The following is a 13964-nucleotide window of genomic DNA, read 5'->3' as shown; positions in this document are numbered from 1 at the left end:
CCCCTTGGTCCCCACGTCTCCGGGGACACCGCTCGCCACGTCCCCTCGGTCCCCGTGTGCCCTGGGCCCCGGCCCCCCACGCCCCCCGTGTCCCCACGCCCCGGGGGGTCCCCACTGACGGTGCCGCGCGCCGCAGGTGGAGCAGCAGATCTTCGGAGCCGGCGGGGCCGGGCGCGCGGTGCTGCTGGTGACGGGGCAGGTGGCCCTGGCCATGCGGGCGCCGCGGGTGGCCGTGCTGGCGGGGGGACGACTGCACGAGCTGGGGTCCCCCGGGGAGCTGCTGCGCCCCGGCAGCCGCTCCTGGCGCCTGCTGCAGGGCGGGGGGCGGCGGGGGCCGGCGGGGGCCGGGGACGTGGGGAAGGAGGGGGGGGGACAGCAGGAGCTGGGGGGGGGGACAGCAGATGCCCGGTTGGGGACACCAAGGGATGGGGACAGCGGCAGCTGGGACGGGGACACTGGGGACACGGGTGGGGTCACTGGGAGCACGGGGGGGGACGCTGGAAGCTGCGATGGGGACACGAGGAGCAGGGATGGGGACAGCGAGACGTGGGATGGGGACACGGGGGACAGGTGTGGGGACACCACAAACCAGGACAGGGACACTGGGAGCAGGGATGGGGACACCAGGAGCAGGGATGGGGACACCAGGAGATGGGGTGGGGACACCAGGAGCAGGGATGGGGTCACCAGGAGATGGGGTGGGGACACCAAGAGATGGGATGGGGACACGAGGAGCAGGGATGGGGTCACCAGGAGATGGGATGGGGACACCAGGAGCAGGGATGGGGACACCAGGAGATGGGATGGGGACACCAGGAGCAGGGATGGGGTCACCAGGAGATGGGGTGGGGACACCAAGAGATGGGATGGGGACACGAGGAGCAGGGATGGGGACACCAGGAGCAGGGATGGGGACACCAAGAGATGGGATGGGGACACGAGGAGCAGGGATGGGGACACCAGGAGATGGGATGGGGTCACCAGGAGATGGGATGGGGACACCAGGAGCAGGGATGGGGACACCAAGAGATGGGATGGGGACACGAGGAGCAGGGATGGGGACATGAGGAGCAGGGACGGGGACACCAGGAGATGGGATGGGGACACCAGGAGATGGGGTGGGGACACCAGGAGCAGGGATGGGGACACCAGGAGATGGGGTGGGGACACCAGGAGCAGGGATGGGGACACCAGGGGCTGTGTCAAGGGCCCGTGAGGGCCGTGACGGGGAGTGTGGCGTGAGGGTCTCTGGGGTGTCGCCGGGTGCCACCAGGGCTGGAAATAAACCTGGTGCTGGGGGGGAGGGGCGGGGTGTGGGGGGCAGGGACGGGGGAGGGGTGGGGGCAGAGTGTGGGGGCAGGGAAGGGGGCAGGAATGGAGGAGGGGCGGGGGGAGGGGGCAGGGATGGGGGGCAGGGATGGGGGGGTGGGGGTCCGACGTGCCCATGAGCTGCCCGTGGGTGGGGACGGAGCTTTGGGGCCGGGGGGGTCCGTGGGGACATCAGTCACTTGGGGTGGGGCTGGGGGACCCACGGGTGACGCACGTCCCGGGTGTCCCACGGGATTGAGCAGCCTGGGGGGTGCGGGGGGGGGGGGGGAGGGTGTTGGTCCTGGGACCCCCCCCCCCCCCCCCCGGTGACTCGGGCATCTGCCCCCGCCCCCCACCCGGACGCCTGGGTCCCCGCGCCCCCCCTCCCCCCCCATTACCTCACGCTGTTGGTGGAGGCCGAGAAAATTCCTTGGCAGCAGCAGCCGTGGGGCTGGGCCAGGGCGGGCTCCCCCCACGCAGCCGGTGCCCCACGCGCTTCCCCGGCCCCACACGCTTCCCCAGCCCCGCGCCTTTCCTCAGCCCCACACCTGTCCCATCTTCCCCCCCAGCCCCACGGATCCTCCCAGCCCCACACACGACTGGGACGCCACCCCCAGCCCCCCAAATGACTGTGACACCCCAGCCCCATATATGCCACATAGACACCCCCCCGGCCCCACACGTACCCCATGGCCTCCCCTGCCCCACATGTGCCCATGGCCCCTCACAGCCTCCCTCGTGTCCCCCAGCCCCACATGTGCCTCATGGACCCTCCCAGCTTCCCCTGTTCCCCTCAGCCCTACACATACGCCGTGGACCCGCCCCCAGCCCCACACCTGCCCCATGACCTCCCGGCCCCGTACGCACCTCGCAATCTCCCTTGCGTCCCCCAGCCCCACACATGCCCTATGGCCCTCTCAGCCCCACATGTGACTGTGCCCCTACCCCCAGCCCTACAAGTGCTGCCCAGCCCCACGTGTGCCCTACGGCCCTCTGATTCCACGCATGCCCGTGCCCCCCCCAGCCCCACACATGCCCCACACACGCCCCCCAGCACCACGTGTGCCCCCCCGCCTCTCCAGCCCCCCACATGCCTCCCAGCCCCACACGTGCCCCTCAGCCCCACACGTGTCGGGCCCACCCAACCCGGGGGCGATGAGCAAAACACCAGCCCACGCCAAGGGACGCAGGCGTCCGGCCCCCCCAGCTCTGCCCCACACCCCCAGCCCCACGGGACCCCGGCGGCCGGGCCCCCACCCCTGCCTGACCCTGCCAGACCTCGTGGCGAACCCACGTGCCCCCCCGCCCCCCCCGCTGCCTCTGAGGTGACCCGGGCGCCCGAGCCCCCCAAGTAACCCCCACTGCACCCCACTGTCCTCAGGGACCCAGGCGTCCGGGTGTCCCCTGCCCCACATCCGCCCCCCCCCGCGCCTCCTGGGGGTCCCAGGCGTCCGGGTGACCCCTGACCCCCCACAGTGGACCCAGGCGCCCGGCCGAGTCCCCTCCCCCACGTCCTGCGCAACAACAACAGCGGGGGGGGCGGGGGGGGGCGGGGGGGGCGGGGGGGTGAGTCACGGCCCCGCCGGACCCCACCCGTGACTTGGCCCCACCACGCGGCCCCACGGCCCGGCCCCACAGCCCCATGGCGCAGCCCCACTGACCCACGGCCCCACCGACACAGGGCTCCACCCACCCGTGGCGTGGCCCCACGGCGCAGCCCCACTGACCCCCAGCCCCACTGAGCCACAGCTCCCCTGACCCCCAGCACAGCCCCACGGCTCGGCCCCACAGCATGGCCCCACTGTTCAGCTCCACAGCACAGCCCCACGGCACAGGGCATGGGGAGCTGTGGGGTAGGTGGGACTGTGGTGACTGGGAGCACTGGGAGCTGTGGGGCAGGTGACACTGGGGTTACTGGGAGCACTGGGAGCTGTGAGGCAGGTGGCACTGGGGTTACTGGGAGCACTGGGAGCTGTGAGGCAGGTGGCACTGGGGTTACTGGGAGCACTGGGAGCTGTGAGGCAGGTGGCACTGGGGTTACTGGGAGCCCAGGGGCAGGCTGTGCTGTGTTACTGGGAGCACTGGGGCAGGCTGTGCTGTGTTACTGGTGTTACTGGCACTATTGGGGCAGACCGCACTGCCTTACTGGTGTTACTGGTGTTAGCAGGAGCACTGGGGCAGGCTGTCCTGTGTCACTGGTGTTACTGGGAGCGCTTGGGCAGGCTGTGTTTTGTTACTGGTGTTACTGGGAGCACTGGGACAGGCCATACTGGGCTCCTGGGAGCACTGGGAGCTGTGGGGCAGGTGGCACTGTGGTTACGGGTCTTGCTGGGGGATGTGGGGCAGGCTGTGCTGTGTTGCTGCTGTTGCTGGTGTTACTGGTGTTACTGGTGTTGCTGGGAGTGGCCCCCCCGCCCCCCCGCTCTGGCAGCTGGACCCCACATCTGGCTGCTCACGCCCAGATGTTTGGTTACCGCGGCGACCGCCACCCCATAAACACATGGGGGGGGGCCCGCCCGGACGCCTGCGTCCTCTGTGACCCACGCGTGCGGGGGGGGGTCCGGAGGCCCGGGGGGGGGCTTGTGGGGCAGGACTTGGGGGTCCCGGACGTCTGAGTCCTCTGGGGGGTGGATGGGAGCTGTGGGGCAGGACTTGGGGGTCCGGACGCCTGGGTCCCCCGGGGGGGGGGCAGGTGCGTGGGATGTGGCTCCGCCCACGCCCACGCCCCCCCCCCCGCCGGATCCCACCCCGCAGTGGCGCCGCAGGGACGGGAGGTACCGCGGGACTGGGTTTACTGGGCTTACTGGGGTTGCTGGCGTTGCGAATGCTGGAAGTGGCTGGAATTGCTGGTGTTACTGGGGTTACTGGAGCTGCTGGTGTCGCTGGTACTGCTGGAGGTGACTGGAATCGCTGGTGTTACTGGTGGTGGTGGTGTTGCTGGGGCTACTGGGAGTTACTGGTGCCAGTGCAGGTGACTGGCATTGCTGGGGTTACTGGTGGGGTTGCTGCTGCTGGAGTTACTGGGGCTACTGGAGCTGCTGCTGGTGCTGGAAGTGACAGGAATTGCTGGAGTCGCTGGTGTTACTGGACTTGCTGGTGTTACTGGAGATGGTTGTTGCTGGCATTGTTGGGGTCGCTGGTGTTGCTGGAGTTGCTGGTGTTGCTAGTGTTGCTGGACTTACTGGGCTTACTGGAATTGCTGGAGCTGCTGGTGTTACTGGAAGTGACTGGTGTTGCTGGAGTTGTTACTGGAGGTGACTGGAGTTGCTGGTGTCCTCTGGAGTTACTGGTGTTGCTGGTTACTACCAGAGTTACTGGAGACTGGGGGGTGACTGGAGTTACTGGGGTTGCTGGTGCTACTGGAGCTACTGCTGTTACTGAAGGCAGGGGGTGACTGGACTTACTGGTGCTACTGGAGTTGTTGCAGGGGTTGCTGCTGCTACTGGTGCTGCTGGTGTGAGCTGCTGGAGGTGCTGGTGTTACAGATGTTACTGGAGACTGGGGGTTACTGGAGTTACTGGTATTGCTGGAGTTGCTGAAGAGTGGGGTAACTGGGGGATTGCTGGGGGGCTACTGGTGTTACTGGGGACTGGGGTGGATGAAGCTATTGCAGTTAGTGAGATCTAGGGGGTTACTGGGGGCTGCCGGGGGTTACTGGTGTCGCTGGGCACACCGGTGCTGGGGCCACACAAGGGTCGTGGGTGGGTGCTGTGGGTCGCAGTGTCCGTGTGTCCCCTGTAGGTGTTCCCGTGTCCGCATGATGTCCATATGTCCCCTCCGATGTCCCCCGTGGGTGTCCGTGTGCCCCTTCACAATGTCTCTGTGTCCCCTGTGTGTTCCCACGGGTGTTTGTTCCCCACCGGTGTCCGTGGTTCTCAGTCTGTCCCCTGTGGGTGTCTGTGTGTCCCCCCAGGTAGCCACGGGTGTCCCCCGTGGGTGTACATGTCCCCTTCCCATGAAGTCCGTGTGTCCCCTTGGTGTCCCCTGGGCATCCGTGTGTCCCCTGGGTGTCCCCCACGGGTGTCCATGTGTCTCCCATGATGTCTGTTTGTCCCCTGGGTGTTTCCCTATTGGTGTCCATGTGTCCCTCTGGGTGTCCCCTGGGTGTCCATGTGTCCCCTGGGTGTCCCCCACGGGTGTCTGTGTGTCCCCCTTGATGTCCCTGTGACCCCCGTGTGCTCCTTCACGATGTCCGTGTGTCCCTGTGGTGTCCCCCATGTCCCCTACGATACCCCTCTGTCCCCTGTGTGTCCCCCACGGGTGTCCCCTGTCCCCGGGTGTCCACGTGTCCCTGTGGATGTCCCCTGTGGGTGTCCGTGTGTCCCCACGGGTGCCATCCGTCCCCTCCCCACAGGACCATGACCCCGGGGCTGCCCCTGCTGCTGCTGGCGCTGGCGCTGCGGGGGGGCGCGGGGACCCCCCCCGGGCCCCCCCCGGGCCCCCCCTGTGGGGCGGCGGCGCTGGTGGCCATCCTGGGGCGCCTGCGGGAGCTGGAGGGACAAGTGCGGGCGCTGCAGGGACAGTGTGGGGACAGCGGGGGACCCCAGGCCGGCACCGGTATGTGGGGGGGCGGGGGGGGCATGTGGGGGACGCGGGGGCATGTGGGGCCGTGGGGGAAATGTGGGGGGACGTCGGGACATGGGGGGATATGGAGGGACGTGGCGTGACATCGGGACATGGGGGGGCTGGTGGGGACGTGTGGGGGGACCTGAGAGTGACGGAGAGTTGGGGGGCACGGGGGGGACGTGGGGACTTGGGGGGGATATGGAGGGACAAGGGGGCCATAAGGGGACGTGGGGGGCATTGGGGGAAATGTGGGGGGACAGGAGGGTCATGGGGACACGGGGGACATGGGACATTTCGGGGGCGTGGGGGGACATAAGGGTCATGGGGACCTGGGGGGACATCGGGGAACATGTGGGGGGCCGTGGGGGACATTGGGGTGTCGCGGGGGGCCGTGGGGGCGGCATGTGGGGCGCCGTGGGGCCTTGTCACCCCCCTGTCATCCCGTCCCCGCAGGACGCACGCTGGCTCGCGAGCTCTGTGCCCCCCCCGCCGAGGACGGCTGCGGTTGCCCCTCCCCTCCCGCCCCTCCCCCCGCCCCCCCCGCTCCCCCCCACCCCCCCTGTCCCCTCGGCTGCAGCGACCAGGGCCGGTGTCGGGGGGGTCGCTGCCGCTGCTTCCCCGGCTTCACCGGCCCCCACTGCGCCACCCCCGCCTGCCCCCCCGGCCGCGGCGGGCCCCGCTGCGCCCTCGGTATGTCCCGGGGGTCCCCGGCGCTCCCAGTGCCCCTCCCCCTCCCTCCCCGGCTGTAGTGGGCTCTGGTGCCACCTCGGTGTGTCCCCAGGTGTCCCCAAGGGTCCCGGAGTGTCCCCAAGGGTCCCCAGTGCTCCCCCCGGTGTCCCCGTCCCGGTGCTCCCCCACCTCCCCCCCCAGCTGTAGCGGGTGCTGATGCCACCTCAGCATGTCCCCGCCTGTCCCCAAACGTCCCCAAGTGTCCCCAGTGCTTCCCTGATGCTCCCCACTTCTCCCAGTGCTCCCCCAGTGTCCCCATTCCAGTGCTCCCAGTGCCCTCCCCCCCTGTACCCCCCAGCTATGGTGGACCCTGATGCCACCTTGGTATTTCCCACAGTGTCCCCTGGTGTCCTCCAGTGCTCTCCCAGTCCTCCCAGTGCCCTCGAGTGCCCTGGCCCTGCGTGTCCCCGTGGTGTCCCTGTCCTGTGGGTGCCCCACAGCCTACTGTCCCCATGGCTTAGGTGGCCTTGTGCTGTGGGTGTCCCCTCCATGTCCCCATGGTGTCCTCATCCGAGGATGTCCCCATCCCATGGGTGTCCCATCTGGTGGTGTCACCAGAGTGTCCCCAGGGTGCCCCATCCCATGGTGTCTCCAGGGTGTCGCCATCTTGTGGTGTCCCCATCTCATGAGTGCCCCATCTGGTGGTGTCCCCATCCCCAGGGTGTCCCCATCTCCCAGGCGCCCCATCCCATGGTGTCTCCGTGGTGTCTCCAGGGTGCCCCTGTCCTGTGGTGTCCCCATCCCATGCGTCCCCCGTCCTGTGGTGTCCCTGTGGTGTCCCCATGGTGTCCCCATCTCATAGGTGCTCTGTCCCCATGGTGTCTTCAGGGTGTCCTCATCCCATGGTGTCACCAGGGTGTCCCCATAGTGTCCCCATCCCATGGGTGCCCCATCCTATTGGTCCTCATCCCATGATGCCCCAAAGTGTCCCCGTGGTGGCACTCACTGATGGGACTCTGTCCCTGCAGAGATCCCCTCGGTGACACCGCGCTTGGCCACCCGCAACCAGACGTCCTTCCGTGTGACCTGGCCTCGCCCCCCCGTGCCAGTGGATGGCTACCAGGTGGCCCTCCTCCCCCTGGTGAGCTGGGGATGGGGACAGGGGTGGGGACAGGTCCCCAAGCACCGTGGTGGCTCCAATGTTGGCCCAACGTGGCCTTCATCCCCAGGATGAGGTGGCATCTGTGGCCGCCCGCTGCTGCCCTGCTGGGGGACACCATAAGGGTGTCCCTATGGTGCCCCCAACATGTTCCCAATGTGCCTGTTGTCTCCAGAACAAGCCAGTGGTCAGGCCACCTCCTGCTGCCTAACTCGGGGATGGGGACATGTCCCCAGTGTGTTCCTTGTCCCCAGGATGAGCCATGGTGGTGTCACCCATCTGCTGCCTGGCTTAGGGATGGGTCCCCCCAGGGTGTCCCCAATGCGTCCCTTGTCCCCAGGATGAGCCAGCAGCCGTGGCCACTCTCCTGCTTCCTGGCTTGGGGACAGGGATGTATCCCCAGCATGATGTCTCCAGTGTCCCCAACATGTCCCCTGCCACCAGGATGAGCCATCTGCCTGCAGCCCTCCTTAGGGACCAGGACATGTCCCCACTGTGGTGTCCCCAGTGTGACCCCAACATGTCCCCCAGCCCCAGGACAAGCCACCGGCTGCAGCCACGTGCCTTCTGCCTGTCTCAGCCATGAGGAGGTGTCCTCACCACACTGTACCCAGTCTGCCCCTCCTTAGCTGTCCCCAATGTGTCCCCAACATGCCCCCCAGCCCTGGGAGAAGCTGTTGGCTGTGGTCACCTGCCTGTTGGCCGGCTCGGGGCCAGGTCCCACTGGTGATGTCCCCAGCATGTCCTTGGCATGTCCCTTGTCCCCAGGATGAGCCGGCAGCGATGACCACCCATGAGCTGCCTGGCTCTGCTGTCACCTTTGAGGTGACAGGGCTGGCACCCGGACACACCTTTGAGCTCTTCATCCAGGCCCAGCGGGAGCAGCACCTCGGGGCGCCCGGCACCCTGCGCATCCGCACCCGTACGTGCCACCAGCTCAGCGTGGAGACCGCAAGGGGACGGGCATGGGGATGGGGACAACATGGGGATGGCAACGGGCACGGGGACAGGGATGGGGATGGCACAGGGATGGGGACAAGGGTGGCACAGGGGAGGGGGATGGCACAGGCATGGGGTGGGGACAGTGATGGGGATGGCATGGGCAGAGGGGCAGCATGGGCAGTGTGGGGACAGAGATGGGGACGGGGATGGGGATGGCCTCATCATGGGCATGGGGACAGGGATGGCATGGGTATGGGCATGGCATGAGGATGGTGACAGCATGGGCACAGGCATGGTGACAGGGACAACATGGGGATGGTGATGGCAACAGCACATGGATGGGGATGGGTGTGGCATGGGGACAGGGACAGCACAAGGACAGGCGTGGGGACAGGGGTGATGCAAGCATGGGCATGAGGACAGCATGGACATGGAGACAGGGACTGGGACGGGCATGGGGACAGGGATAGTGCCTGCAGCCTCTGTCTGTCCCTGTGTGCCCGTGTGTCCCCATGGCTCTGTGGGTCCACATGCGTCTGTCTGTCCTGGTGGGTCTGTGTGTCACCAGTCTGTCCTTGTGGGTCCACATGTCCCCTTGGGCCTGCCTATCTGCATCTGTCCCCATGTGTGCCCGTGTGTCCCCATGGGCTTGTCTGTCCCCATGGGTCCATGTGTCCCCACGTCTCCTGGCGCTTCCCTGCGCATCCCTCTGCTGCCTGGGTCCAAATGTCCCCAGCCTGATCCTGTCAATCCATCTGTCCCAGTCTGTGCCCACGAGTCTGAGTGTCCCCAGTCTGTCCCTATGCGTCTGTCTGTCCCTGTCCCCTTCCTGTGTCCATCCTTCCCTGTGTTCCCCCCTAGGTCCCCAGACTCTGGCATATGGGGGCTTCTGGGGACACATTGATGACCCTGGTTCCCTTTGCTCTCACAGTGCTTGCCCAGACTCTGCCCACGCTTGGGGGTTCCCCAGGGTCCCCTCAGGGTTCCCTGGGGTCCCCGGCATCACCAGTGGCCCCAGCGTCACCACCAGCCCGAGGCTCTCCGGCATCCCCAAGGTCCCCAGTGTCACAAGCATTCCCGGGGTCACCAGGGTCCCTGGGATCACCGGCGTCACCAGTGTCACCAGATGCATCCTTGGGGTCACCAGGGTCTTTGGGGTCACCAGCTTCCCCAGCATCTCCAAGGTTTCCAGTGTCCCCAGTATCTCGAGGGTCCTCAAGATCCCCAGTGTCACCAGAATCCCCGGCATCACCAGCATCCCCAGGGTCCCCAGTGTCCCCAGGGTCCCCAGAGGCACCAGCATCCCCAAGGTCACCTGCATCTCCACAGTCCCCAGCATCACCACAATCCCCTGTATCACCTCCATCTCCACGGTCGCCAGTGTCACCAGCATCCCCACTGTCCCCAGTGCTCCCAGGTGGCCCATCCCTGCATGATCTGGGGGCCAAGCTCTCCTCCTACAATGGCTCCTTGCTGCAGCGCCTGGAGAGCCACCTCCGCGCTACAAACTTCCCACTCCGGGGCAACCAAACGGTGCCAGCAGTGGCCCGTGCCATCCTCTCTTACCTTCTGCGCCGCAGCCCAGCCCTGTTGCGTCACCAGCTCCTCCGCCAGATTCCCCACCCCAAGCCCCAGTTGATGCCAGGGGCTGCCGGTGAGGCTCTGGTTGACCTGGATGGGCTGCGGGGCCACGCAGAGACTGTGGTGATCCGTTACCGGCTCCTGGAAGAGCCGGGGGGGACCGAGGGGGAGCTACAGGTGCCAGGGGACACGGCGGTGGCCCGGGTGCCAGGGCTGGTGCCAGGGGCCATGTACCGGGTGGAGGTGCACGGCGTGGTACGGGGGCACGTCTCCAAGTCCTACACATTCCTGGTGACAGCAGGTGGGTGATGGGGATCGAGACGGGGACAACATTGCAGGGGGACATCCCATAACTGCCCATTCCTCTTTTCGGTGCAGGGGTAGGTGGCACCGATGAGCCCCCGCTGGACTGGGAGCACATGCATGAGATGGAGTTGACTGAGCCCCAAGGTGCTGTAGCCAAAGCAGGTACCATCAGGTGGTCCCTGGAAGCACTGGGAGGGACCCAGGTGTTCAGGCTCAGCTGCTCTTGGTAGACAAGTTGGGGATGGATGGATGGATGGATGGATGGATGGATGGATGGATGGATGGATGGATGGATGGAAGGAAGGAAGGAAGGCTGGGTGGGTGGGTGGGTGGGTGGGTGGGTGGGTGCGTGGACGGTTGGATGGAAGGTTGAATGGGTGAGAGGATGGGTGTGTGGACAGTTGAACGGATGAGTGGATGCTTGGATGGATCGAAGGTTGGATAGGTAGGTGGGCGGATGGGTGGGTGGGTGGATGGGTGAAATGATGGATGGATGATGGCTGGAATGATATGTGGGTGGATGGATGGGTAGTTAGATGGATGTGTGGATGGATGGATGGATGGATGGATGGATGGATGGATGGATGGAAAGATGGATGATGGTTTGTTGGACAGAAGGTTGGATAGATAGGTGGGTGGATGGATGGGTTGGTGGGTGAATTCAAAGACTGGTGTAAGGAAAAGGGAGTGCAAAAAGAGGTCATTGAATGGGTGGAAGCCTGGATCATTGAATGGACAAATGAGTGGACAAAAAAATAAATGGACTGATCAATGGAAGAGACCTCTAAAAGTCCAAACCCCCTGCAGTGAGCAGGGACATTTGCAACTAGAGCAGGTTGCTCAGAGCCCCAGGATGGGGCATTGATCACCTCTCTGGGCAACCTGGGCCAGCACTTCACCACCCTCATAGCGAAAAATTTCTTCCCTAGATCTAGTCTAAATTTCCCCTCTTTTAGTTTAAAGCCATCACTCCTTGTCCTGTGGCTCCAGGCCCTGCTAAAACATCTCTCCCCATCTTTCTCCTCAGCCCCTCTCAGCCCTGGCAGCTGCAGGAAGGTCTCCCCGGAGCCTTCTCTGCTCCAGGCTGAGCCCCCCCAGCTCTCCCAGCCTGTCCTCCCAGCAGAGCTGTTCCAGCCCTCGGAGCATCGCTGGGGCCTCCTCTGGCCCCGCTCCAGCAGGTCCGTGTCTCTCCTGTGCCGAGGGCTCCGGAGCTGGACGCAGCCCTGCAGGGGGGTCTCCCCAGAGCGGGGCAGAGGGGCAGAACCCCCTCCCTCGCCCTGATGGCCACGTGGCTTTGGGGGCAGCCCGAGACACGGTTGGCTTCTGGGCTGCGGGCGCACGTTGCCGGCTCACGTCCAGCTTTTCACCCACCAGGACCCCCAAGTCCTTCTCCATGGGGCTGCTCTCCATCCCTTCACCCTCAGTCTGTGCTGATACCGGGGGTTGCCCCGACCCCGGTGCAGAACCCTGCACTTGGCCTTGTTGAACCTCACGAGGTTCACACGGGCCCACTCCTCAACCTTGTCCAGCTCCCTCTGGATGGCATCCTGTCCCTCAGGCGTGTCAACCCCACCACTCAGCTTGGTGTCATCTGCAAACTTGCTGAGGGTGCCCTTGATCCCACTATGTCATTGATGAAGATATTAAAGAATGCTGGTCCTGATATGGACCCCTGAGGGACGCTGCTCATCACCGATCTCCATCTGGACATTGAGCCGTTGACCACCACTCTCTGGGTGCAGACATCCAACCAATTCTTCACCCACCAAACAGTGCCCCCATCAAATCCCTATCCCTCCAACGTAGAGAGAAGGATGTTGTCGGGCACCGTGTCAAAGGCCTTACAGAAGTCCAGACAGACGACATTGGCAGCTCTTCCCTTGTCCACCGATGTGGTCACTCCATCATAGATGGCCACTAGGTTGGTCAGGCAGGACTTGCCCTTGGTGAAGCCATGCTGGCTGTCTTGAATCACCTCCCTGACCTCCATGTCCCTTAGCATGGCTTCTAGGAGGATTCATCCCACCAAATTTCAGAAATGGTGACCAGGTCGTAGCTTTCTAGCAGCACGGTGCCTTCCAGCTCCTGTTTGTTGCCCATGCTGCATGCATTGGTGTAGAGGCACTTCAGCTGGGCTGTCGGCCATGTCACCCTCTTAGAGGGACCTCTTTTAGTTCCTCTGAGGTCTTTCTCTGGTGCAACAGGCTGAGGGGCCTTGCTAGCACCCCATCCCTCTAACCTCAGCATGTCATCCTACAGCTTGTTATGGATGAGCCTGATATTATCCCCCTTCCCCTTTGGGTCTAGTTTAAAGCCCTGTCAATAAGCCCCACTAGCTTGCAAGCAAAGATGCTCTTCCCCCTTTAGGAAAGATTAATCTCATCTGATGGCAGCAAGCCAGCTGCCGTGTAGATTGTTCCATTATCAAAAAACCCGAAAATGTGGTGGTAGCACCAGTCATGGAGCCATGCATTAAAAGACTGGGGCCATCTGCTCTTCCATATATTGCCACGCGCAACTGGAAGGAGGGAGGATATTTAATTTCTGCAAATATGATTGGATGAAGTAAACAAGGATTCATGATCTGCTTTGTGCCATGTCCATTGCAGTGCCAGCCCCGCCATCAGAGGAACCACCAAACCGACCCCGCCTGGGAGGGCTCACGGTCTCCCACATCACTCCTGGCTCCGTCCAGCTGGAGTGGAGTGTCCTTGAGGGCACCTTTGACTCCTTCACGGTGCAGTACAGGGACGCACAGGGCCAGCCCCAGGCACTTGCAGTTGACGGTGGTTCCCGCGCGGTGACCGTGCCTGGGCTGTCTCCGTCCCGCCGCTACAAGTTCAACCTGTACGGGCTGTGGGGTCAGAAACGTATTGGTCTTATCTCCACCGACGCCGTCACAGGTGAGGGTGGCTTTGTGCCCAGGCTGTGTCGTGTGCGGGCGCTGGGTTTGGAGTAAGTCGGGAGCCTTGGCAGGTCCTTTGAGCTTGAGGGATATGGGAAGAGCATGTGGCCCTTGATTTGGTGGTGGGCGTGGGTGCATGCATGGTGAGACGGACGGAGGGATGTTTGAATGGAAGGGTGGCTGATTGGATGAGTGTGTGGGTGGTTGACTGGATGGTGGGCAGGCGGATGGATGGTGGGGATTGGATGGGGATGGGTGGATGGATGGGTGCTTGGGACTGGTTGGATGGAGAGGGATGGGTAGGTGGATGGGTGGTTGACGGATGGATGGTTGGGATTGGATGGATGGATGGGCGGATGCATGCAATGATGGATGTATGAATGTATGGATGGATGGATGGATGGATGGATGGGTGGGTGGATGGATGGATGGATGGATGGATGGATGGATGGATGGATGGGTGGATGGATGGATTTTTGGTTGCGTGGCTGGAAAAGTGATTGGAGGCACTGATTGATGGCTGGAGAG

The 13964-nt window shown here is 64.4% G+C and overlaps 1 protein-coding gene across 1 annotated transcript in view; it reads left to right on the top strand.

The window, feature by feature from the left end:
- Positions 1–13964, top strand: part of TNXB (tenascin XB) — a gene marked incomplete at its 3' end in the record, with an annotated part of 54052 nt that overhangs the window by 3940 nt on the left and 36148 nt on the right. Inside the window, exons 5-11 of the mRNA XM_082012213.1 lie at positions 137–845; positions 6328–6564; positions 7572–7684; positions 8471–8624; positions 9576–10526; positions 10604–10693; positions 13141–13434. Coding sequence (XP_081868339.1) covers positions 137–845; positions 6328–6564; positions 7572–7684; positions 8471–8624; positions 9576–10526; positions 10604–10693; positions 13141–13434 — 2548 coding nt within the window. The remainder of the gene's footprint in view (positions 1–136; positions 846–6327; positions 6565–7571; positions 7685–8470; positions 8625–9575; positions 10527–10603; positions 10694–13140; positions 13435–13964) is intronic.

Source organism: Phaethon aethereus, assembly GCF_964289735.1.
Source record: "Phaethon aethereus genome assembly, chromosome: 33".
NCBI classification, from domain to species: Eukaryota; Metazoa; Chordata; class Aves; order Phaethontiformes; family Phaethontidae; genus Phaethon; species Phaethon aethereus.
The sequence above is the reverse complement of the archived record's forward strand: the minus strand, read 5'-3'. Positions and strand labels throughout refer to the sequence as shown.